This window comes from Amphichorda felina (assembly GCF_050947745.1).
Source record: "Amphichorda felina strain 45539 chromosome Unknown scaffold_2, whole genome shotgun sequence".
NCBI classification, from domain to species: Eukaryota; Fungi; Ascomycota; class Sordariomycetes; order Hypocreales; family Bionectriaceae; genus Amphichorda; species Amphichorda felina.
In genome coordinates, this window is record NW_028145048.1 from 3,258,444 (window position 1) to 3,282,313 (window position 23,870).

The window sequence follows — 23,870 nt, forward strand, 5'->3', positions numbered from 1 at the left end:
CATCCCCGCTCTGTTTAGTCGTCCCCATATCCTCTCAGTATACCGAGTACCTACGTCGACAATAATAAGCGCTCCCACCTTAAAAGGGCCCCGCGGCCCGCGATCATGCGGGCTCTGCCCTCTTTAGAGAGTAAGCATCGCCATGGACATGACCGGTCAGGTCAGGCTGTCACACAGTAGGTGGGCCAGCGAACCAGAGGGCAAGACAAGGTGACGATGGGACGGCGAGGGGACGAGAAAACAACCCTAAATCTCCCAATATCCGATCCCCTCACGGTTGGCAAGCGCAATGGCATCCATCAAGTTACACGGGCGAATCAGCAAAGACTTTGCCGCTGTGGCATTATGCATGTCATGCCCGGCATGGCCTAGTGGACTGCTTAGCTTGAGGCTGCAGACTGCAGTTCCGTTCCTTGAAGAGACATGATTCATACCACATATGGCACGCATCTGTGCGACCATGAGAGGATAAGTACCACAGACCCCCCATTCCAATCCCTTTTCCAGTTTACATAGTACTATTCTGACTTGATCCCTCCGGTTCTCTAGCCAGGTAGGAAATGTCCAATGGCGGACGCAGCGGCCCTTCACGAGTCGGCCGAGCCACCCGTCTCGGCTGAATCATCCCCATCTCGAGCCGCTTCAGGCAAGGCATCCCCCAAGGGGCACGACTCTCCTCCCAGGGCGCGCGACTCTCCTCCCAGGGCGCGCGACTCTCCTCCCAGGGCGCGCGACTCTCCTCCCAGGGTGCGCGACTCTCCTCCCAGGGCGCGCGACTCTCCTGCCTCCCCCGATGCCGCCGACGATCAACAACCATTGCACTCCGTGGAGCACTGGGAGCAACTTGCAGTGATTCCATCTGTTTCTTCCTCTCGTGGGGGACCTGTTAGCTGAGCGGATTACCTAGGTCGAGAACCAGCATCATGAAGACGAAAACCCCGACGACGACGACGACTCGGCGTTTGGTGAATCTGGGGATGACATGTCGTCCTCAGCCTCGTTGACCTCGAGCATCCTCCAATACCGCACGATACACGGCCGCACATTTCATTCCGACCTGGGAAATGCAGAATACTGGTACACGATGACCGTCCACCAGCTGCGTCTGTCCATTTCTCTCTAATTGTACGACAATAGGGCGTCTAATGACGAACGTCAGAATGAATCTATGGACATTGTGTATGTAAGCCTGGTTGATGATTCGCTTCGGACAGCACTCGCTCATACTCTAGACACCATTTTCTGTCCTTGACCATCGACGGCAAACTCTGCCTAGCACCCATCAGCAGGGGCATCCAAAAAGTCCTCGATGTTGGTACCGGAACAGGTGGGGGCATATCCTCGTCCGAAAGGAAAGCACTGGGGCAAGAAAAATGCTGACGAGAAGCTCGATGCGCCCAGGTGTGTGGGCAATGTACGACAAACGCGCCTCTCCCCCCCTTTGAGCATTTAGTTATTTACACCAATCTCTAACATAGTGATTTCGCCGACGAGTATCCCGAGACCGAGGTCATCGGCACCGACGTTTCCCCCATCCAACCTTCGTGGATCCCGCCTAACCTGCGTTTGTAAGTTGAGACCAGTGCGTCGACTTTTGTGTGTCAGAAATGACTGACCGTGGGTCTTATTTTACACTGATAGCGAAATCGAGGACTTTAATCAGCAGTGGACCTTTAACCCTAATTCCTTCGACTTTGTCCACACGCGCTACCTCCACGGCAGCGTCCGAGACTGGGCGGCATTCTTTAGGGACGCGTACATGGTATGCAAGCCAGACGGCTGGGTGCAGAGCTACGAGGGCTGCGCCATGTTTGAGAGCGACGATGGCACCGTGACGGACATGAGCGCGATGCACGAGTGGGGGAAGTTCTTCATCGAGGGGGGGAGGAGGCTCGGGCAGACGTTTTTGATTCTCGAGAACGACTTGCAGCAAAAGTACATGGACGAGGCCGGGTTCGTTGACATAACCGTTGTCAACAAAAAGGTGAATTATTCAACACGGGATCATGGATCCAACATTATCCACTGTCGTCGTCGCTGACTCGCCCTTTTGCCGCGTACTGATAGATACCCATCGGGGCGTGGCCGGCCGATCCCAAGCTGCGAGAAATCGGCCAATTCGTGCTGGCAGCTCTCGAGAAGGACTTTGAGGGCTACGTCTTGTACATGGCCAGCCAGCTGCTGGGCTGGACGATGCAGGAGGTGACGGTATACTGCGCCCAGCTTCGGCGCGAGCTCCGGTCGCGAGCAAACCATCCCTACTTCCGGGTGAGGATCGTGTATGGCAGGAAGCCACGCTATTGATGGTGCATGTATGTATATATCCTGGCAATCGGAGAGCATGAGCTGCAGAGCGAGGTGCATTGTGGCTTTATTAATACTACTTCCCAAGGACCCGAGCGCTTTGACAAGTCACAAGGGCCTTGTGTTGACGGTGCCAGACAAACAGGACCATGGGGGCCGAGGTTGGAGTATGAACCCCTTCCAGCTTGACGCAGCTCTCTCTCCACTTCTCCAGCGCGTCCAAGGTCGATCATACTCAAACCAGCGTCAACCACCCAGGTCGGGCCGCTTGATACACCGGGACTCCGATGGAGTGCCCCAAATTGCCCGCGGGGCAAATTACGTACTGCTTCTGGATTACCCCGGACGTTGGATGCCGTCGATCCGTTAAAACGCAACGGCACTGCGACGGCTGTTGATATCGGGCACCTGGCCTGACTGATTATTCGTATCTCATACCTGGACTCACTCTCGCCGAAGATCATGGCCGCCTTGATTGACTCGCTCCTCGTCGCCGGAGGCCTCGACCCTTCCAAGAACTACTCCTTCTTGACGGTTCCCGTGGCGCTGTACCTGTGCCTGACCCCGCACTACCTGGCTGTGGCGACTGCTGGCATCGCCGTCTACGACAATTCGGCGCCGCGCAACTTCCAGGAGAATGTGCGCCGTGACACATCCATCGACAAGATTGTGCGTCTCCCAGCCCACCCTCTGCTACTACATACATACATACATACATACACACATACATACAAAAATACATACATATATACGGATGCATACTGACACACACGGGCTCCCGTAGAGGAAGGCGCGCGTCCTGCGCATGGCCGGTGCCTCAACCAACGGCTTCGAGACGCTGGGCTTCTTCGCAGGCGGCGTTGCAGCGGCCAATTATGCGGGCGTCGACAGCCGGACCCTCAACGCGCTGAGCGTCGGCTACGTCCTGGCCCGCCTGGCCTTTATCGCCGCCTACGTCGGCATCCGCAACAGGCGCCTGTCGTGGGCTCGCAGCGTGCTCTGGAACGTCGCTTCGCTGGCCAGCGTGGCCCTGTGGATCAAGGCTGGGATGAAGCATGTGTAACCGCCCAAGCGAGGGTGGGCTTCACATGATGGCGGTGAGAGGCCGCATCGCATGTTATTAGTAGTGATAAATCCAACCTCGCCGACTATCAAGAGTCGACTGGATTTTTTTCTTTGAATTTTTTTCCTCGCCTGGACATTGCCTAGTACCGATGTGACTAGGCCTACATGCAGTGACTAGGTACGCGATCCTTCTGTCGATTGCCGTATATAAGCCAAGAGTTGGAGACACGACGGCCAGTTCTCCAGCCCATATGCATCACCTGGTCACGCGCCACATCGGACGGCATCGATTGGAAGACTCGTCCCCAGGCACACGAGCCGGAGGTGCCGGCACACATGGATCAGGCCTGTCCCAACTGCCAGAACTGCCAGAAACGGGTCTCTCCCTATGCTAGGGCCATGCGTAGCTATGGGTTAGCTATGCGTAGCTACGTAGGGCAATCGTTCCGACTGGCCAATGGTCGTACACCCCTTTCCCACGAGTGGCGCCATCATTTGACGAGTGTCCATGACCATGCTGGCGAGGCTCTTTTTTTTTTCTTCTTTTCCAAAGTTCCACCATATTGCAGAACTACCCGGGGGAGCCTGTTTAGACTCCGTCGTGATGCTCGTATATAAGGCCTGTCTGCTGCGGCCTTGCGCGGCGCCGTGGCCCCTCGCGTCCAGACTGTGCCATAACGCCCTTCCCCCCTCAACACCATGCACTCTCTCTACTCCTCCATCGCGGCGTTGCCGTTGTTCGTCATCGGCGCCTGGGCCAAGGCCAACCTGCAGCCTCTGCCGGGTGACTTGACAACCCCGGTCCAGCAGCGCATCGCCGTGGACGGGCCCAACAGTGAGTACTAACAGCACACAGCACTGATCTGCTTTCCCTGTGGCTTGGATGAATGAATCTGATGGCGTCAGGCATGACTATTGCGTGGAACACATACCAGCAGTTCAACCAGTCCTGTGTCAACTATGGTCCCTCGCCCGACTCCCTTTCCCAGCAGGCCTGCTCGACCAACTCCCTGACCTACCCATCTTCGCGGACGTGGTCCAACACGGTGACACTGACCAACCTCGACCCGGCCACCAAGTACTACTATCAGATCGTGTCCACCAACTCGAGCGTCGAGCACTTCCTCAGCCCCCGTGTCCCCGGAGACAAGACGCCCTTCGCCATCAACGCCATCATCGACCTGGGCATCTACGGCGAGGATGGCTACACCATCAAGGGCGACGCCAGCAAGCGCGACCTCATCCCCGAGATCCCGCCCTCGATGAACCACACCACCATCCACCGCCTGGCCCAGACCATCGACGACTACGAGTTCGTCATCCACCCGGGCGACCTGGGCTACGCCGACAACTGGGCCCTCAACCCCTCCAACCTCTTCGACGGCAAGAACGCCTTCCAGGCCATCCTCGAGAACTTCTACGACCAGCTCGCCCCCATCGCCGCCCGCAAGCCCTACATGGCCAGCCCGGGCAACCACGAGGCCGCCTGCGAGGAGCTCCCCTACACCACCAACCTCTGCCCGGATGGCCAGAAGAACTTCACCGACTTCCTCACCCGCTTCGGCCCCTCCATGCCCGCCGCCTTCTCCTCCAACTCGCAGAGCGACCGCGCCAAGGTCAACGCCAACCGCGCCCGCCAGCTCGCCCTCCCGCCCTTCTGGTACTCGTTCGAGTACGGCATGGCCCACATTGTCATGATCGACACCGAGACCGACTTCCCCAAGGCGCCCTCCGGCCCCGGCGGCAGCGCGGGCCTCAACGGCGGGCCCTTTGGCATCGAGGACCAGCAGCTCGAGTTCCTCGAGGCGGACCTCTCCTCGGTCGACCGCTCCGTCACGCCTTGGGTCATCGTCGCCGGCCACCGTCCCTGGTACACGGCCGGCGGCAGCGCCTGCAAGCCCTGCCAGAAGGCCTTCGAGAGCCTCATGTACCGGTACAACGTGGACCTGGGCGTGTTCGGGCACATCCACAACTCGCAGCGGTTCCTGCCCGTGTACGACGGCAAGGCCGACCCGGCGGGCCTGGACGACCCCAAGGCGCCCATGTACATCGTCGCGGGCGGGGCGGGCAACATCGAGGGCCTGTCCAAGGTGGGCATCCGGCAGGACTACAACGCCTTTGCGTACGACGACGACTTCAGCTACGCGACCATCCGGCTCCTCGACGAGAACAACATGCAGGTCGACTTCTTCAAGTCGTCGACGGGTGAGCTTCTGGACACCTCTACGCTGTACAAGTCTCACTTTACGAGCCGGAGCTGGGAGGAGGAGTCGGAATGATAGGGATCTGTGTCCAGGTAGCTTCCGATGCTGCGATGCCATCTTGGGTGCATTTGTTGACGTGAATGACGAGAACATAACTGTCAATAAGATATCGTTCAATACTACTATGGTACATAACATCTACTAATGTGACCACTGGGCATCCATGTACATCCTGAGGCCATTAATATGTGTCTCTGCGGTTGGTGGACGGTCTCCAAGATAACACCATCGTCTTCGACCAGGATTCATTCCAAAGCTACTCTAACTCAGCCACCTCCTTTTCAGCACTCAGCTCAGCGTGATATCTCGGCAGGGCATCGACGCCATCCCCCAGGGCTTTCACCACGCCAAGGGCGCCATACTTTGTCGCCCAGTCCAGCGGTGCCAAGAGTTTGGGCTTGGCCATCGACTGCCGGCCCGCGGGACCCTCCACGGCCGCTTTCTGGCGGTGGCCCCAGTAGCCTGTACACATCAGTGCGGCCTTGGCAGAGGAACCGACGGGACCATCGTCCAAGAGCGGAGCGCAAGCTTTTGGATCCACGCCTCCGAATATGAACTCCTTGGCCAGCTCTGCCGCCTCGCCCTCCTCGTCGCCATCGGGGTAGACTGCAAGTAGGTGCAGTGGATTCCAGCCCTCATCTGTGCTCACGACCGGGTCAGCTCCGTGATTGAGGAGAAGCCGGGCTGCTCGCACAGCCTGGGACAATGATTTGACGTGAGCTTCAGGCACAGTGCTGCTGCCTCCCCTGGTCCGGGCCAGCGCACACATCAAGGGCGTCCAGCCATTCGAGTTCTGTTCATTGACGTCCATCCCATACGAGATGAGCAGCTCCATGATGTCGGTCTTGCCCCCCGCGGCCGCAAAGTGCAGCAAGCCCTCCCCGTGGTGATTTCGCAGCTCAGCCACAGTCATCATGTCCATGCGACAGGCCTCCAGATACAGCCGGAAGATGTGCAGGTTCGACCCAAACGCCGCCCAGTGAACGGGCGCCTCGCCGGCCTCGTCGCGCCGGGTCACGGAGGCGTTGCGCCGGAGAAGGAGACGGATCCCCGTCTCGTGGAGGCGGCAGGATGCGTCCTGGTCGCTGACGCGTATGGGGGACGCGAGGAGGTGCAAGGCAGACTGCCCGCCGTCGTTGGCGGCGTTGGGATCAGCCCCGGCCTCCAGGACAACCTTGAGCGCCCCGGCTAGGTCGATATACGAGGCGGTGAGCAGCGTGAGGTGCTGCTTGTGCCAGAGATCGTTGGCGTCTGCCCTCTCGTCGAGCAGGAGCGAAAGCAGTTGCTGCTGATCGAGGTAGTCGACGCCCTCGTACCGTATCGCGCCGGACCGCTCCTCCTCCTCGTACAGGGGGAACTTGAAGCCGGCAGCCTTGTGCAGGGCCTGCTCGAAGGTCTTGAAGTGGAACTCACACTTGCTCAGAAGCACATCCACCACGTGCACTTGCCACCTCCCCGCAGCGTAGAGAAGAGCCGCGTCCTTGACGTCGGCAGACCAGCCGTCCCACCAGTCTAGAAGCTCGGCGACGATGGATACCTGGCCGTACGTGGCAGCGTGGACGAAGCCGGAGCCCCAGACCTCGACGACGGTGTTGGGATGGGTCTCCTTCTCGGGAGGCACATGTCTCCAGAAGCGCTGGAGGATGTCTCGACGCCCATTGAGAGCAGCCAGGGTCAAGGGGGAAAGACCTCTAGCGTTGTTGAGAGGAAGTAGAGGGTCTGCTCCCGCTCGCAGGAGGGTGTCAACCGCGGCCAAGTTGTCATAGCATGTCGCGACATGGAGTGGTGTGCCCCAGTGACCATCTTGTTGGTTCAAATCCTGGTTCACAGTAGGCAAGGTGAGAAGCTGCCGTAGCTTTGGAAGGTTACCCTCATATATACAAAGGTGCAGAGCCTCAACAGGAGGGTTGTGGGAGTCGCCCATCTGGGGCTGTATTTCCGGTACGCCCATCGGGGCGCTTTGTGGTGACTGTGCGGCCGTGGAGTCTTGTGAAGGTCCCTCAAACAAGCGAAAATACATTTGTTGGAAGAACAGAAGCGGGCGATTCTCTACTCCTTTTGAAGCTGAGCATGGTGCAGATGAGGCTTACGTATAGGGTGGAGACATGTCTCGGTGATCCCGTCCGGCTTCCTAGTGCTTACAGTCGCCCTGGTTCATCTGCATCTAGATCGGAGAGCTTGGCTCTCCCAGGTCGTATTGCAATTAAGGTGGTGGTAGATCTTGATACTTGTTCTGGATGAGAAGGTTCACAAGGAAACTGTAATCAGAACTCAGTGGAACAGCTGGACTTGGATATATCCATTCTCAGAACTGACTGATTCGCCGCGGGAGAAGGCCCAGTGTGGCGTTAATCGTGACCGCAAGGGCGTGGGTGTCTTTACCTTGGGTTTTTTTTATAGCTTACAACGATGTTTTCGCAGCACTTGGTCATTGTCCTGACATAGAGAAACACCTGAAATAACCCCGGCCGCTAACCATGTGTCGATAATAATGCGTTCAGTTAGCCATCCCTAATACCGGCCATACTATGGGAACAACACAACAGGACTATGTACGGTGGATATTATCCACGGAAAGTATTGCATTCAGGTTCTGTACTCGCCCAAGACGAGCAATTGCCACTCGTCGAGAGCCTTAATCATCTCTTCATACAATCCATGCTCCTTACGCTGACCAAAGGGTAGCCGAAACTGACAATACCAAAAGTCGCGGTTTCTTGAAATCGGTTACTCGACATATTAAACGTCTCCTCTAAAACTCCATTCGCTATATATCTCCACATAAGGCCTAAATTAGTGTAAAATAAAGGGCAAAGCCACATGATATACCACAATGCTATAATTGCAAAGATATAAGATAGTCTTGAATGGTCTTTAATATGCCGAAAAGCTATACCTTCACAAGACCCATATGCGTTGCATCATAATAACCACACAATAATTTTACAATGACTTAGTTAATATCTAAATAATCACTGTTGAATTTCGTGCAGGTAAGTAGCTATCTCTGTGTTAAAGATACCCTCCGCGACAAGTTGATCGGCAGACTCGACAATCCATGTCTGGCAGTCCCTTTGCACAAGCCTCCTTCCAGGCGCAGCCTATACCTGGTTAGCTGTCGCATTCGGTGAATAATGATAGACGTACCTTTTTATCCGTTGAATTCAAAGACTTCCCAGGTGCCTTGACCTTGTGCGCACTCGCCTCAAAGCGGCAGACGGGAACAGTGTCAAGCATAGCAACACCATTGTTGAACATGGCTCTCTCGTCAAAATACCGGGCATCAACCCACTGCAGCGGGATCCGATCAGGTTTTCTGTTGGTCTCGTCCAAGTCGTATGCCCGCTTGATCTCGAACTTGAACCCGTTCCTCACGTCGCCCGTCGCGTGGAGAACGACGCCCTTTGACGGCGCAGTGTTCGACCGTACAAAGTATGCCCAGTGGTCCTTGAAAGGCGAACCGTTGTATACGAGCAACTCCACCAGGAAAGCTCCCTCTGGACCTTTGGGGGGAACCGTAGGTGCATTTGGAGCCGCTGGGCGAGGAATGACGCCGGAAACTGGCGGTGGGGGAGGAGTAGGGGGTGGCATGGCGATGGATCTTTAGTTTACAGAAATGAAGAAGTGAATGATAAGTTTCACTCGTGATTGACTCCTTGCAACTAAAGAAGTATATACACATAATGCATCACATCGTGCCTGGAGAAAGGTGGCAGCCTAAGGGCAAATCGCAGGCAGCAGTCATCACCTCTATTTCCACATGGCGGCTAAACACGGACGGCAGCTAGATATATTAACAGATCATTGGGGGTTTGAAATGCCATCTTTAGTTTCACAAGTCTCAAAGGTTGTTCCGGCGGGCGAGCATCTGGTGCGCGTCAGCGTGTGCAAGTGAACCAGTGTAAGCCCTTGTGACCCTATGATTATATGATCCTTGTGACACCGAGGGGCACCACAAATAAACTTCTACTACGCGCCCATACGCCCACGCTTACACTCCAGCAACCCAACAGCGTCGCTGGAGTCTCGCAGGTTCGCCGCCCTGCTGGCTCAATGGCAACAAGAGAGACCTCAGGGCTAGGCGATGGATGTCCAGACCCCCCAGCCTCCAGCAATACCAAGATTTTCCGCGAGTCCAATTTCTTCAAGGAGCGGCGAGCATCAGCGCTTCCGTCGCCATCACAGATCAGGGCCCTGAACGTGGAGTCGGGCAATGTCCGCGCGACCGATTTCAACCGCCCTTCGCCCGTCATCATCCCATCGCTCGGCCTGTTTGTCAAGTATGGAGCCGACGTGACTGTAGTCGAGGCGCAGACCCAGATGCGGATGCGCAAACTGCTCGAGAGCCGAGTACCGATCCCCGAGGTCTTCGGCTGGGCTGAAGACGGGGAACAGAGATTCATTTACATGTCCTTGGTCGAGGGCGATAGTCTACAGGCGAGATGGGCAAAAATGAACGAGGACGAGCGACAGGCCGTTTGTAGGGAACTGAAGAGCATGGTGAATACGTGGAGGGCTCTGTCGCAAAATGAGCTCGAAGGCGACCGCTACGTTGGTGAGTACGCCGCCTGCGGTACCACCATCTACCCAAGTATGCCTAATGCATGGATCTAGGAAGCATGGGTAAACACCAACTGAATGATATCTTCTTCCGCTTCCGCTCAGAGCTCCAAGGCCCATTCGCGGGCCCAGATGCAGTCCAGAGGTTTCAAGACGCATGCGACCTCGACATCAGCGGGGACATTCACACACCGATCGTATTCACCCACAACGACGTCTGCCCGCCCAACATTCTGTTGTCGCCGGGGCCGAACCCCAAGGTCGTCGCCATCATTGACTGGAACCAGTCTGGGTGGTATCCTTGGTACTGGGAGTCTTGCAAGTCGCGACAGGTTGGCCTCATTTCGGAATCCTTTGACCGTGCTCTCCTGGATGAGTGGCACACGACATATGTGCCGATGATTCTAGATCCGGCGGATGACGAGGCATACTATCATCCATTTATATACTTTGTTCTTTCCAAGGGCATTTAGCACCGATTACTTCCGCAAAAAGGAGAATATTATCCTAGGTAGAGAGGTCTAGACTCCATGTGAACCGGGTATTAAACCCTTAGTTCCCAACAACGGTGCATCCATCATCCCCCGCGTTCATCGCGTGTTATCTTGTTATTACCCACCAAGCATAGCCTAACGGCTGGTCCGCCTGGTATTAATATTACTACTAGTGTGTGGTACGTACATAATAGATGGTAGAAGTAATTGTTGTCCGCGTAATGCAGATAGCCTAACTCTTGCCTAGCCGCTCTCGACCCTGCATTCGCTCCCTGCCTGCATATTACCGAATACTGACCCTGGTCTATACCCGGAGGTCGGTCCAAGATTAGGGTTTACCAGTTTCTCGGGGCCACGATTTATGCAAAGCTAACTACCGATATCCGAAGTAAGCGACATCGGACTAGTCTGCGGAGTTGAAACTTGAAACACCGGGCTGCCGGTTTGCCGGGCACACATTTTTATCAGAAGAGAGAGTAAGTCAGCGACGGCATCTGGCATCGTTTCCTAGCATTGTAGATATCCAGCCAGCCTCCCACACCACCGGTAATAGTACTGTCCGCAATAGCTTCTTTTTGGTGGGCCTTATGTCTGCAACAAGTGCGCGGGGATACGCGTCAGTACGGAATACGGATTCCAGTCTTGAGTACCGACGGCTAGGGAGCGGTATTAGGAAATGTTGGGCCAAGGCCGACGACCTCAACTGCTGCTCAACATCATCATGCACATGATAACAGCTGCATGTGCGCGGTATGACCGCGCCCCCCCCCCGACTCCCCGAAGCTCCGACGACGGGGACAAGCCCCCCATGTTTTTATGTCGTAAAATAGGGGGGGCTCTAAAAGTATGGTTATACCTAGTCCGTACGTATCTTGACGACATCCCCCCTACTCTGCCAATCACGACTAGATAAACATTCCCCGCATCTGAGCCAGGCAAGCCACGGACTTGGTGTCGCCGCTCACAGGGATGTGAGAGAACGGGCAAAACAGCTTGCAAGGGTCGCGAAGCGGCGCCGCAGCGCATTGACGAATCCCCCAAATTCCCACGAACCACCCCGCTGGGCCCGCTCCCCATAATATGGATACTCCTAGTACTAGTATATGGATCCCATGGGCCATGGCTCCGCCGTCCAAAAAGTTCCCCAGAGCGCCCGCGCTTACGGCGGCCAATTTCCGGTGGGGGACAGCTCTCGAGGGCGGCGGTGACTGGAGTCGAGCGGCGAAGGTCCACCGCCGAGTCTACTCAACGGCCTTCCAGACTGCCAGACCCCGGTTGGCCGCGTGGGCGGGCGGCGAGAGAGCGGGCTCGTGAGACTCGCGGAGGAGACGGCGGGGGGGCAGGGATCCTTATCTACAATGGATCCCGAGGACAGGCTAGAAAGCGAGAGGAACTAGGCTGCAAGAGGCAGCAACGAGGAGAGACATGGGCAGCGGCACGCGTGGGCAACCGTTGGCGAGAGAGCCCAGTGCCGGGGGGTTGGGTGCCAACCGGGCTGGGGTTCAATCGGTGCGGAGGTTTGGCATGGGGGTAACGAGGGGGGCAACTCATGTTCCTCATGGGTTGGTACCGTGGTGTTCCGAGCTGTTAACGCGCTTACATTGATACCGCTCGCCTCGACTTCCCGAGGTTGGACGTATTCACTTATCCCCTTACATTGCGGAGTACAACCAACCTACTGGGTAATGTACTAGATACCAGCCTTGTCGTGACCCGTCGAGGGTATTTATCTGGGTCTCCCCCAGAGATCTTCACCCGTCCCCTCACTTCTCCTCACAAGCAGCGACCGGGTGTCCACTAGAACAAGTCAACCCGTCCTTGTCAGCTTCTCCAGCATCCTGAACATTGTTCAGCCTTGCTTCCATCCCGTGTGGCGCCGACGTTCTACTGCTGCCATGGAGCCCACCGAGACCAAGGACGCCGGGATTGTCCCGACGACCACCCAAGACCGCGCTTCCACCCCGAGCGTGGACGAGAAGAAGCCCCAGGCCCAGAATGGATCGCCCCAGGACGCAGAGATCCTCGCCGCGTTGGAGAGCTATGTCCCGGGCACGGCCGAGGAGAAGCGTCTAGTCAGGAAGATAGACTTTATCCTGCTTCCCCTCCTGTGGTGGATGTACATCCTGGCATACCTGGACCGTGGCAACATTGTAAGGCCACCTTTGTGGCTACTGGCCGGGGAGCTTCCTACTGATGAGCTCGTAACTAACACTCGAACAGGCCAACGCCAATGCTGCTGGCATGAGTGACGATCTTGGACTCTCTGATACCCGTGAGCCAACCCCTCCGGCTTTCAAGATTCATTGCGATGGCCCCGTCTAGGTATATCGTGCCTCAGCTAAAACTTACTAGAATACTCCCTGCTCGTCTCCCTCTTCTTCCTCGCCTACGTCATCTTCGAGGTGCCCTCCAACATGATCCTCATGAAGATCAAGCCCTCCATCTACCTGTCCACCATCATCTGGGTCTGGGGCTGCGTCGTCATCGCCATGTCCCAGACCAAGAACGCCTCCGGCTTCATGGCCGGCCGCTTCTTCCTCGGCGCCATCGAGGCCGGCCTCTTCCCCGGTGCCATCTTCATCCTGACCTGCTGGTACACAAAGAAGGAAGTCGGTAAGTAGTCATCATATATATATATAGGTATTGTCTCTACCACAACATGGGGGCTGACAGACATGACTCTCCAGGCAAGCGCTTCTGCATCTTCTACACCTCCGGCTGCGTCGCCCCCGCCCTCGGCGGCATCATGGCCGGCGCCGTCATCGAGGGCCTCGAGGGCGTCAGAGGCATCCCCGGCTGGCGCTGGCTGCTGCTGATAGAGGGCGTCATCACCGTCACCTGCGGCCTCGGGCTGTACCTCTTGCTGCCCAACTACCCGCTCAACTCGCGCATGCTCACGCCCGAGCAGCGCATCCTCGCGCACGTGCGCATCATGCGCGACCGGGACGAGAACCGCGGTCCCGCGGAGGAGGAGGACCAGCTGACGCCCTTCCAGGCGTTCAGGGCCGTCCTCGCGGACAAGCGCATCTGGTTCTTCCTGGTGGTATACATCTGCAACACCCTCGCCATGACCATCACGTACTTCATCCCCGTGATCCTGCAGGACCTCGGGTACGCGGGCACCAAGGCGCAGTGGATGACGGTGCCCATCTGGGTATGCGGCGCCATCTTCCAGCTCTTCTGGTCGTACACGTCGGACAGGACGCAGGACCGGCGGTGGCACAACACGGGGCTCATCGGGCTGTCGGCCGTGACGTGCATCGTCTCGCTGGCCGTGACCAACGGCGTGGCCAAGTACGTCATGATGTGCTTCCTGATCGGCGGCATGTACACGGCGCTGCCGCTGATCCTCAACTGGGTCAGCGAGACGTTTGCGCGGCCCGAGAGGAAGCGGTCCATTGCCATTGCGTTTGTCAACGCCTCCGGCCACACCACCTTCATCTATGGCAGCTACCTGTGGCCCAGCTCGCAGGCTCCTCGCAACTTTGCGGGCTTTGGCACGTTGACCGCGGTTCTCTGCATTGGCACCGTGCTCGCGGCTCTGCTTCCGGTCATCTTCAAGCACCTGCCAAACCCGGAGCAAGATGTTGTAGAGGAGCAGCGCCAGGAGACTGTCACTTCAGCCAACGAGAAATCGGAGGCATGAGGTCAGCAGTGGCATAGTGAAGGGTGGAGGCTGGACGGTGCTGATAGAACTCACGGATTAGAGCAGATATCGGTGGATGGCAAATCTGTATTGAGAATACAAACCGAATGAACATGTCTGTCTATCGAGTATTTTTGCCGTATCTTTACCAACAATTATCCGTCACTCAGGCCGCCTTGGCAGCCTTGATTTCCTCGACAACCCGCTTCACCACTTGATCCAAGTCCTCGTCCTGAAGTCCCAACATCTTCATAGCAAAGCCGGGCTTCTCAGTCCAGTCCGCATCCCTCGCACCCAGCGCAAACACAACCTCCTCGATGGCGTGCTTGTCACCCGCATCGACTTTCTTCTGCTCTTGTTCCAGGAACGGCCCCGACTGGGTCTCCTTAACCGTCCACGGCGCTCCTCCCGTAACCTTTTCCAGCGCTGCTAGAACCTGCCGCTGCGTTGGGTTGAAGCTCTGCACAAAGAGCGTCTTATTGGCCGTCTCCGCGGGCTTCCTGAGCACAGCCACGACGGCCTCACCGACGCGGTGCAACGTAGACGCCGACGCCGGGGTGTTGCCACCGTCGAGCAGCAGCGCCTCCCGCTTCTCCAGGTCAAAGTGCAGGAAGTTATCCCGCAGGCCCCAGTCAAAGAAGTGCCCGCAGACGAGGGCCGTCCAGGAGAAACCCTTGGAGGCAAATTCGCGCTCCAACTCCTCACACCGCTCGCGCACACGCACCTTGTCACGGTAGAGCTGCAGGCGCTTGAGTGCCTCGGGGTTGGCGGCGTCGCAGGAGCCAAAGTCGGCAGGGATGAAGCGACGGACGCCAGCCTGGGCAGCAGCATAGGCGAGGCGAAGGTGGTACTCGAGGCGTCCGGGAATGGGAAAGGCAGCAATGACAGCGTCCTGGCCTTGGAGGGCGGCGGTGAGGTCGGGAAGGGCAAAGTCCGAGTCGACCACCTTGACAGTCACGTTGGGGTGGTCGGCCGAGGGGACACTGGAGGTAGACGACGCACGCTGGAGAATGGTGACCTGGAAATCGGCGGCGACCAAGACTGGCAGCAGGACGGAGCCCAGGCTGCCGTTGGCGCCCACGAGGCAGACCTTGTTCAGGGACATGATGGCTTGTCTGGGCTGGCGGAAACGGTTGCGGCTGGTGCTGGGTGTTGGTATAGTATTATGAGGTGATTCGGGCAATCGAGGTTTCGTCGTGTTTCTGTATGGAGGTGGTGACGTGGGAGTCGTGGGAGCGAGTCGGGGTGAATATGGTGGAGGTGGCGGGGCTTCTGCGTCTTGGCCACGACGGGCAAGAGGGGCCTGAGGGGCCTGAGGGGCAAGAGGGGCAAGAGGGGCAAGAGGGCCAAGAGGGCCACGAGGGGCATCGTTTATCGTCGGCGACTGGTTGACGGACGCGAGCGGAGGCGGAATCTGGAAGGGTCGTTGGCGCACTGCTTGGGGGAGGTATGATAGGACACGGTGATCTACTTTCGAATGTCAGCCAGTAGTCAGTACCGAGCCAGTGTTCCAAACCCCAGTGTGCCAGATGCCACTGCGAGTCTGCTGGGGGCCAACGGGGTGACGAATTACTATGATTATAATTTGGGGGGATGTCGGCTGGTTCCGGCCCCGCTCTGTAGCGCTGTGGCTGTTGCAGCTCAAGAAGCCGATTCAGGTCCCTCTGGAGAGATGGGGGAGGCGGTGGTCGGCGGTCGGCCTCATAAACCGGCAGAGGCTCCTCCATGTCCACCCACGGATCTGGATCCCGAGGGGCTGGCATGCTGTAGAATCTTGGCCTTAATTGGATTTGTACCGAAGTAATCGGCCTCCTTGGCAGGTTTCGTCGCGCAACTTCCTGCGCACGTTGCGAGCTTCCTCGCGGCTGCTCCTCGTAGCTACCGTGTATCAACTCGTCTTCGTCTGTGTCGAAGTCTCCCTCCTGTTCGTACTCGGGCCTATACTGCCCAAACAGGTTCTTCACCCTAGCGATCAAATCGAGGCGTCTCACTAGACATATTAGCCCAGCGACTAAGACGATGAGTAAGGAAAGAAATAGCTTGAGCATTGTGGGCGAGCTTGTCGTCTGTGATATAGGCTTGGGCAGAAAAGGGTACAGCTCGGGCGAGGGCCTCCCGGGTGTATGTGGACATAGAGATGGATACGACTTACTATTCTCGCTGAGGGCGTCCGCGACAACCTGGAAGATACCGGAGACTTTTGTGGGAGAAAGTTGGTGCAGATCAGGAAGGGGCGATTCCACGGTGATGGTTTGTTTATGAGATCTCACGTCTAGATCTGTAGCAGTTGCCCTTTATTAATTACAGACTGAGCAGCTGAGCAACTAGGGCAAGTTGTTCTGGGCTTGCCACTTACCCACTTACCTTACATGCTTAAACGTTAAATTCTTGTTTGCTATTTGGTGGAAAGCCAAGTTGTCTGTCTTTGTCACCAATGTCATTGCCATGCCAACTCTGGCTCTTCCTGTGTACCGTGGCGCAAGCCATAAAGGAAATCCCCAAGGAACCCAGCCTGTTTGTTGAGGCCTCGCACAGTATTTCTTCCTTGGTCACCAGGTACAACCTAGCAAAGAGTTTATGTAAAAGGCTTTATGAAACACGAAGACTGATTCACCTTTGAAAAGGCCTTCTGCGGGAGCCTTGGGCAGCGTGTTGCTCCTCCTATGTACCTCTCTAACAGCTACTTCCTCAGATGATCAACAGCCGTGGCCGCAAATACAGATAGGATCCCATTTCAGGGTGTCTCTAATAATGTTAAGACTAATATCACCATGTTTGAATTAGTATTATCGTTCCTCTCCTGCATGAAAGGGCTCCTTCGTGGCTTGCATCCGCGTAGAGGAACTCCTTGAGGCGTCCACAGCAGACCCTTCCACAATTACAGTATGAATTTAATTTATACGTTGAATCAGAAAAAGGTACTCCGTGCCATCAGTCGCTTACTATAGAAGCCAACAACGAATTACCATCTAGGTACTTACAGCCCCATATCCACGCCATGGCTTACCCACCACTCACACCGCGTCTTCAATCCATCCTCAACATCCACCATCTCCGTACTTCCCCCCGTCCCAATCACCATTCTCGCATGCCCCCGCGCCCCCCAGTCCTCCCACTCGGCCGTTCCCCCCTCACGGTGCGTATTCGGATCCAGCGTCCGCATGAAACTCGTCCAGTACCCCTGCAGCACCGGCGATGCCCGCTCGTTGATGCCCCCCGGCTTGTAGCTCTCCGGCTCGTCGTCCGTGTACGCGGGGCCGATGAGCGCCTGCAGCTCCGACGTGTGCGGCACACCCAGGCCCTCCTCCATCTGCGCCGGGTCCTCGACGCTCCACATGTAGGCCCACGACCTGGCGGAGCGCGCCGCCGAGACGGAGTTGGCGAACAGCGCCGGGCACATGTACCGCACCTCCTGGTACGTGTTGCTGGCCTGCCGCCAGTAGCACCCCGGCGCGGGGCAGTCGTCCTCGTGGGGGTTGGGGTACATGTCGTTGATCTCGCCGAGCCGCGAGGGCGTCAGGGTCGGGTACTGGTCGATCATGAACTGGTTGCTGTCGATGAGGCTGGACGCGTCCTTGGGTGCAAAGGAGGTGCCGCCGTTGCGGTCGTCGCCGAAAACGGTGGGCACTTTGATGAATTTGCCCTGGGCCAGGGCACGGTACGTGTAGTCGGTGATGAAGTCGTAGTCGAGGACGGGCAGCCACTGGTACAGTGGCGGGCTTGCACCCCCTGGGAGTGGGATGTTGATGTTGACCTCCTGGATCTGGTCGGCCGTCTTCCTGCGCAGGCATCTCATGGTATCTGTGGTGCACCCCAGGCGGATAGCAAACTGGTTGAACTGGTATTGCGACTCCTCGACAGTGAGAGTCGCCGCGAAAGAGGCCGACTGGGCCATGGCGCCGTGGAACAGGCCTCTGTCTGTCCCATTCTCGGATGTCATGTGGAAGATGACACTGGCTCCTCCAGCGCTGGTGCCGCCAATGACCACATGGTCTGGATCACCCCCAAACTTGGATATATGCTCCTGAACCCACTCGAGCGCCTTGCGCTGGTCGCGGAGGCCGTTGTTGGGCGTGATCTGATCGCCGTTGGTCAGGAAGCCGTAGGGCCCAACACGGTAGTTGAGGTTGACGACGACGAGGTCGCGGTCAGCGACGTCAATGATGCCAGTAGCATTAATGGAGGGATCTGAGAGCTTGTTGAAGCCGCCGCCCTGGATGTAAAAGTAGACGGGGAGTTTCGACTCGCGCGTGGCATTGCTAGGGGCCATGACATTGAGAAACAGGCAGTCCTCCGAGGTCTCGTTGTCCCCGGCACGCTTCTTGGTAGCCAGACAGGCTAGTGGCGGCTATCAAGTGGTATCAGCAACTGGCTGGTCTGCCCCAGGATATTGTAGGAACGCCAACATACCGCATCTGCAGGCTGAGGCTCATGATGGCACGGCGGATCTTGCGGAGGCATGAAGCGCAGATCCCCCAGGGGAGCGGCCGCGTATCGCATCCCCAGCCATTGTGTCAGCCCGTTGGACAGAGCAGTGCCTACGTACGAAGTGCAACCAAGGTCGACCTTTGGGGTCACTGCTATCGCCGTAGACGCAAGTAGGGCGCCATGGAACAAGTGTTGTAGCCGAGTCATTATGGATGGGAGAGCCCTGTTACTCCTGGGAAAGTTCTTTTCCTGCTCAAGGCTAGAAATATTCTAGAGGGTAACATCATCTGGATGCGCCCTCGGCTTCTTATAGGAGAAGAACAAAGCACGGTGCTAACAACCCCCCCCCCCCAATTCTTCTCCGCAACACTCATCCATAGAGCATGGATGATATCGCTCCTCTCTCCAATCATTGATATCCCCGCCTTCTAATCTGTCGGGCTTACCCTGGGTAAAATTTGTAAGCGAATGCGTCGCAGGGCAGTCTATCTTGTCGATCACCAACGATGGGAGGGGTAGCGACTAAGTGAGAGTCTGCCACTCGCCCACATCTCCGAATGGCGGACGTTCAACTGGAAATGGGGAAGTCCAGGGAGCCACAAGTAGAAAACATAATCAGGGACGCCGATGCCATGCCGAATTTTGGTAGAGGCCCAGAAAGTTTGGATGTGCTCGAGCGAGCGAGGCCCCAATGACTCCGGGGTTAATACGGAGTAACCGCAATACTCCGAATAGAAAGCGTTTCTCCGCAAAGGGGACCGCATGTGGGGGTAGAATTGAGAACTTGGGTTAGTGAGTTGGTGGATAGGTAACTCAAAGCCATTCCCACAATCCTATTTCTCCTATTAACCGGTTCGTCTCGTTCGACCCCAGATCGCTGGCCTCCAGAGTACGGATCAACCAGATATTAATAGTTTAGTCCATTGTCCATTCCCGGCCCTTACTCGGCTGTACAAGAACTTCTGTTTCTCTGTTGACGGAACTATGAGTACGAAGTTCTCCGCATTAATACTCGTAAACGCGAAAGGCCGATCCAGCCCTCTGTCCTGCGTCATCCCAGACCATCAGACATGTACGGATATGCAGGTCTCACCAATGGCCCAGCACAAACCCACTCGCACCAATACTCGTACACACCACGACAGCGTATTCTCGTGCCCGGCAGCCTAAAGCCCAGTCAGAAAATTTCACAAAAAGTCCATGTGTCGCCGTTTGGGGTTCCAATTTTGGAAGAGTTGGACCCGCCATTTTTGGAAGCCCGGGGCACCCTCGACAAGTACATTTCCAGCGCGGCCCATGTACTTGTCGAGGTTCACTGCACAAGTACAGTACGTCCACCGCCCCCACCATAGCATACGGTTGAAGCCCAGTCAAATGGAGCCGGGAAACCAGGGCGTCGGGGGGTCAAAGGCAAGGAGATAGGGGAATGGGGAATTGATAAATAGATATGGAGAGCCAGAAATGTGTTTCTTTGCGTTGTCAGACGAAGCCGCTACAGTCTCGAGACGCGATCAAGAGTCATTCGGCCGCTTGCAACAGTCGGTGCTCAAACTGTGTTGGAACCCATCATCGGCTCAGACAGTGCGAACTCGACGGGAAAACCACGTGCCGTCCCCCTCTTCGTTTCCAGCTCCGACTGCGGGTCGAACCGAATCACAAGAAGGTCCTCAAACCGGCAGGGTTCACGTACCTCCCATACTTCCGTTGGGTCCGAGACAGGACGAGGTTCAAGATCGGACTCGACCGGATCGACGATGCACTCGCCCGCATCTTCCTTATGTGGACAGGGTGTAACACGAGCTGGTGTACACCCAGCCCAAGAACGTGAAGAAGAAGATTGAGGGATTCCATGGGGAATCTGATGCCTATACCGATGTCGACAACGATTCGGGCGAGTACGCCGAGCCTCGGCTGAAGGATTGCTGGGTCTGTGGCCGACTGGACGAGAGGAGAGAGGCGGTGTACAAGGTCCTCTGCTGGGAAGATATAGATCTCTGGATCCTGCGCGACCCCTTGGGCGACAGTAGCCGAGATTGTCTCGCCATGCAGGCCCTCCTGCGCTTCCACAAGAACCACAACAATGAGATGGCGCTCACCTGGTATCCCTTCGTTGAAGAGAAGCTCCCTGTTCTCTGCCCTATCACTCACATCCTCGCCAAAGCCCCGGCGGAGGGTGTTATCGACAAGTCCGGTTATGGTACCCGAGCAGAGCCCTTCTTCAGCACCAAATTGGGCATCCGTGCCGTGCATATAACTTGAAAGTGTTCCGGCAGACCGTCGAGTCTGTCGAGGGTCCCGTGAAGTCGGACGAACCGGTGACGGCGGGTATGTTCGACAGCAACTCGAACAAGCTCGGCACCAGCGCGGGGCTACCCGGCAGATTCCAGTCGTATTGTTACCGCCGAGGGAACCTGAACATTCTCGATAGTAAGTTCACCCCCTACTGTCGTGCCCAGCGGCTGGTAACGCGGAAGAAGAGCACTACACCCAAGCCATCCGGGATCAAGGAGTGCGGCACCAGCCCAACAGCACCATGTACCAGAGACACTACGCCAACGCCGAAAGGAATTCCCTAGTCCAGGACGCAAGCCTAGGTCGCAGCACTGAGTCCTCTTACCTCGATATTCTCAATTATATGGGTACCCAATACGACGAGAACGCCCCATCAGGGGTTTCTGACGACATGATGCGTGCGATCGGAACGGATGCAAGAGTCCGCAAGCTAATGGAAGATTGGGCGGCACTTGAAGCCGAGCTGCAGACCAAGTATGGGAAGTCCATGAAGGCTACCAGTAGCGACAAGAAGAGACGGGACCAGAAGCAGAACGAACTAAGGGTCGCGAGACAGACCCAACGCCGAAAGGTCGCAGCGATACTTGGCCGGAAATACTTCAAGGAGAAGAACGACGAAGAGCTCGACAGGCAGCTGTGTGGCATTCACGAGCCGCAGCAGCCACTACGGAAGATTGTATTTCGCTTGTCGGAGCAGAGGCTCATCGCCGACATCCTCAGCGACTCGGACGAAGACCTTCCAGAAGACGAGATCGTTCGTAGGAAGGTCGATGCGACTAATGCCTTGGTCAGTTACGCCTGGAAGATCGAGCCGAGGGAGGAAGAGTTAGTTCGCAGCATCAGACAGGAGTGCAGGCACCGTCAGCAGAGATTGAAAAGCGACCCAAGATCATCATCCGCTCAAAGTCGGCAGACACGAACCGCTCCGGAAGAAGGCGGAGCACGTACGATCCTTCTTCAAAGCCAAGGATTATTATCGTCAGCAGAGTTCACACCTGACTGCCGGGAACAAGGATCGTCGTTACGTCTTCATTCCCGGAACAGGGCGACGGGACTGAGTCGGCTGGCGTCATGCCGCCGCCGCGGCCGTGTTGGTCCTACTATGGTGTGAGGTCTATAAATAGGGTGTTCGCCCCTACTTCCCCTATCGACCGCTCCTCTTTCTCTTCTCCCACTCTTCTCCCAAACCACACCGAATCGACCATGGCAACCACGTCTAGCACGACACCGCCAAGCTCTGGTCGTACTGCACTCAGAGGGCAGCACAGCAGCCGAGATCGACTTTGCTGAGCCAGCCTGGTGGCGAGACGCACTCAATCGTGCAGACCCAAACTGGGAGGACCCCTTCGAGCTCATGAAGTTTGGCGACGTCGGGAACCCAAGCTGGTGGCATCCTTGGGAACCCGGCGACCCCGGCCGACACTACAGAGAGAAGGCGGGGCCGAGGACCTGTGCAAGGAGGCAGCGCAGGTCGAGTACCGGTCAGCGCCTTCAAGCCAACAGCCACCCCGGAGCCCAGGAGGTCAGCTCGAATTAGGGTGGGGAGGCATACACAGACTGCGATGTTAAAAGGGGTGTGGTGCCGGTAGGTCTACTGTGAGAGGAGATTCGGATTATGGGGAGTTACAGGGCTCTTGGACATGTATCTCGGGCATCGACACGGGTCGTCGTTGCTATTTTCATAAATCTCAGTGACTCGTTGATAGAAGTCACATTTCCTGGTGCGCGTAACCTTTTGACATTATATATTATATCTTGCCTTATTAAGAATTACATTGTTATTGGTGAGGCACTCAAGCACGCTTCAACTCGAAACTCTTGTATGCTCTCATGCGTTGCCATGGTCCGCCGTGTACAAAAGAGTCCGACCACTGTTTGCAGCATGAGGGGAACACTAACCTCTTCGCCCACATCATGTTAGGATGATTCGCGGAACATCTCCAGGCTCCAGGCAGGAAAGACCTTGAACGGACACGATGATGTCCCAGATAACATTCGTCAACTCGTTCTAGACGACGAACGTCAGCGGGAAGATAGGGAACAGAAGGAGCGGAACAAGATAAAACCCCGTAAACGGAAGCGACGGGACTCAGATAGTTCGTCACATGATATAAGGACGATCTATTACCACTCTTGCGCACCGGTAGCTGCTGCCGCCACAAACACTCACTCCTTCGACGCCAAGGATGGTTTTTCCCACGTCTCCTGTCGTGGAGTTAAGTATCCCGAGAGATGATGCGGTCAGAGCATACAACCAATGGCAGCGGTCTCAAGTGAGGACCGAGGAGCAGAAACAATATTATGACATGGCAGAGGAGTTGACTTTGGTATACTGCTACGATCTAAACGTCCTTGCTGTTAACCGAGAGACGATGTGCCGGTTCTACACCCAGCATAGGATACCAGATGGCGCAGCATGGCATTACGTTTGTGGCATCAAGCCATTCTTGAAAGAACACGAAATAACCAAGAGCAAGCCCTAGGTATACGTGAAGACAACGGGCCGTGCCGAGCGGTTCCAAAGCTCATTAGAGGGTTTTGATTGTCATACGGCCTGCGAAAATGAAGAAAATAGCAATATTATGACTATGAATGATCCACATAATGTCCTCGCCATTGAAAGTTCATGTCATACTGGTAATGGCTCCACTGAGGACCACGTTCGATGGGTCCAATCCGCCACATTCGCTGTCTGTCCTATTCCAGCCGTACCCGTAGATAATGTAAGAACTTCCCTAACGGTGTATGTCTTGCTGAATTCTCGCCGCAAGCCCCGCTCTCGGCATGCTGAAGAAGGGCGCTCATATATCGGAAAGG

The 23,870-nt window shown here is 56.4% G+C and overlaps 10 protein-coding genes across 10 annotated transcripts; 6 read left to right on the top strand and 4 right to left on the bottom strand.

The window, feature by feature from the left end:
- Positions 1-1,309: 1,309 nt before the first annotated feature.
- Positions 1,310-2,304, top strand: ACO1O0_002564 (uncharacterized protein; the record flags this gene model as incomplete). Its single annotated transcript, XM_083192030.1, has 4 exons — positions 1,310-1,401; positions 1,479-1,568; positions 1,642-1,984; positions 2,068-2,304. 4 exons carry the CDS (start codon positions 1,310-1,312, stop codon positions 2,302-2,304), a joined length of 762 nt encoding a protein of 253 aa, XP_083053244.1.
- A 462-nt stretch (positions 2,305-2,766) lies between these two features.
- On the top strand, positions 2,767-3,367 carry ACO1O0_002565 (MAPEG family protein; the record flags this gene model as incomplete). Its single annotated transcript, XM_083192031.1, has 2 exons — positions 2,767-2,973; positions 3,089-3,367. 2 exons carry the CDS (start codon positions 2,767-2,769, stop codon positions 3,365-3,367), a joined length of 486 nt encoding a protein of 161 aa, XP_083053245.1.
- A 701-nt stretch (positions 3,368-4,068) lies between these two features.
- On the top strand, positions 4,069-5,648 carry ACO1O0_002566 (Metallo-dependent phosphatase-like protein; the record flags this gene model as incomplete). The annotated part of the gene is made up of 2 exons (XM_083192032.1): positions 4,069-4,204; positions 4,276-5,648. The coding sequence occupies 2 exons, from the start codon at positions 4,069-4,071 to the stop codon at positions 5,646-5,648; spliced, it is 1,509 nt and encodes a 502-aa protein (XP_083053246.1).
- A 241-nt stretch (positions 5,649-5,889) lies between these two features.
- On the bottom strand, positions 5,890-7,584 carry ACO1O0_002567 (ankyrin repeat domain-containing protein; the record flags this gene model as incomplete). Its single annotated transcript, XM_083192033.1, has 1 exon — positions 5,890-7,584. The coding sequence occupies one exon, from the start codon at positions 7,582-7,584 to the stop codon at positions 5,890-5,892; it is 1,695 nt and encodes a 564-aa protein (XP_083053247.1).
- Positions 7,585-8,605: 1,021 nt separating this feature from the next.
- On the bottom strand, positions 8,606-9,224 carry ACO1O0_002568 (uncharacterized protein; the record flags this gene model as incomplete). Its single annotated transcript, XM_083192034.1, has 2 exons — positions 8,606-8,734; positions 8,781-9,224. 2 exons carry the CDS (start codon positions 9,222-9,224, stop codon positions 8,606-8,608), a joined length of 573 nt encoding a protein of 190 aa, XP_083053248.1.
- A 462-nt stretch (positions 9,225-9,686) lies between these two features.
- Positions 9,687-10,666, top strand: ACO1O0_002569 (uncharacterized protein; the record flags this gene model as incomplete). Its single annotated transcript, XM_083192035.1, has 2 exons — positions 9,687-10,188; positions 10,248-10,666. The coding sequence occupies 2 exons, from the start codon at positions 9,687-9,689 to the stop codon at positions 10,664-10,666; spliced, it is 921 nt and encodes a 306-aa protein (XP_083053249.1).
- Positions 10,667-12,582: 1,916 nt separating this feature from the next.
- On the top strand, positions 12,583-14,333 carry ACO1O0_002570 (major facilitator superfamily domain-containing protein; the record flags this gene model as incomplete). Its single annotated transcript, XM_083192036.1, has 4 exons — positions 12,583-12,837; positions 12,908-12,959; positions 13,040-13,300; positions 13,375-14,333. 4 exons carry the CDS (start codon positions 12,583-12,585, stop codon positions 14,331-14,333), a joined length of 1,527 nt encoding a protein of 508 aa, XP_083053250.1.
- Positions 14,334-14,499: 166 nt separating this feature from the next.
- Positions 14,500-15,438, bottom strand: ACO1O0_002571 (aromatic alcohol reductase; the record flags this gene model as incomplete). Its single annotated transcript, XM_083192037.1, has 1 exon — positions 14,500-15,438. One exon carries the CDS (start codon positions 15,436-15,438, stop codon positions 14,500-14,502), a length of 939 nt encoding a protein of 312 aa, XP_083053251.1.
- A 1,872-nt stretch (positions 15,439-17,310) lies between these two features.
- ACO1O0_002572 (Alpha/Beta hydrolase protein) lies at positions 17,311-18,833 on the bottom strand (the record flags this gene model as incomplete). The annotated part of the gene is made up of 2 exons (XM_083192038.1): positions 17,311-18,681; positions 18,744-18,833. The coding sequence occupies 2 exons, from the start codon at positions 18,831-18,833 to the stop codon at positions 17,311-17,313; spliced, it is 1,461 nt and encodes a 486-aa protein (XP_083053252.1).
- A 998-nt stretch (positions 18,834-19,831) lies between these two features.
- Positions 19,832-22,111, top strand: ACO1O0_002573 (uncharacterized protein; the record flags this gene model as incomplete). The annotated part of the gene is made up of 5 exons (XM_083192039.1): positions 19,832-20,089; positions 20,577-21,000; positions 21,024-21,188; positions 21,218-21,913; positions 21,942-22,111. 5 exons carry the CDS (start codon positions 19,832-19,834, stop codon positions 22,109-22,111), a joined length of 1,713 nt encoding a protein of 570 aa, XP_083053253.1.
- Between the last annotated feature and the right edge of the window lie 1,759 nt (positions 22,112-23,870).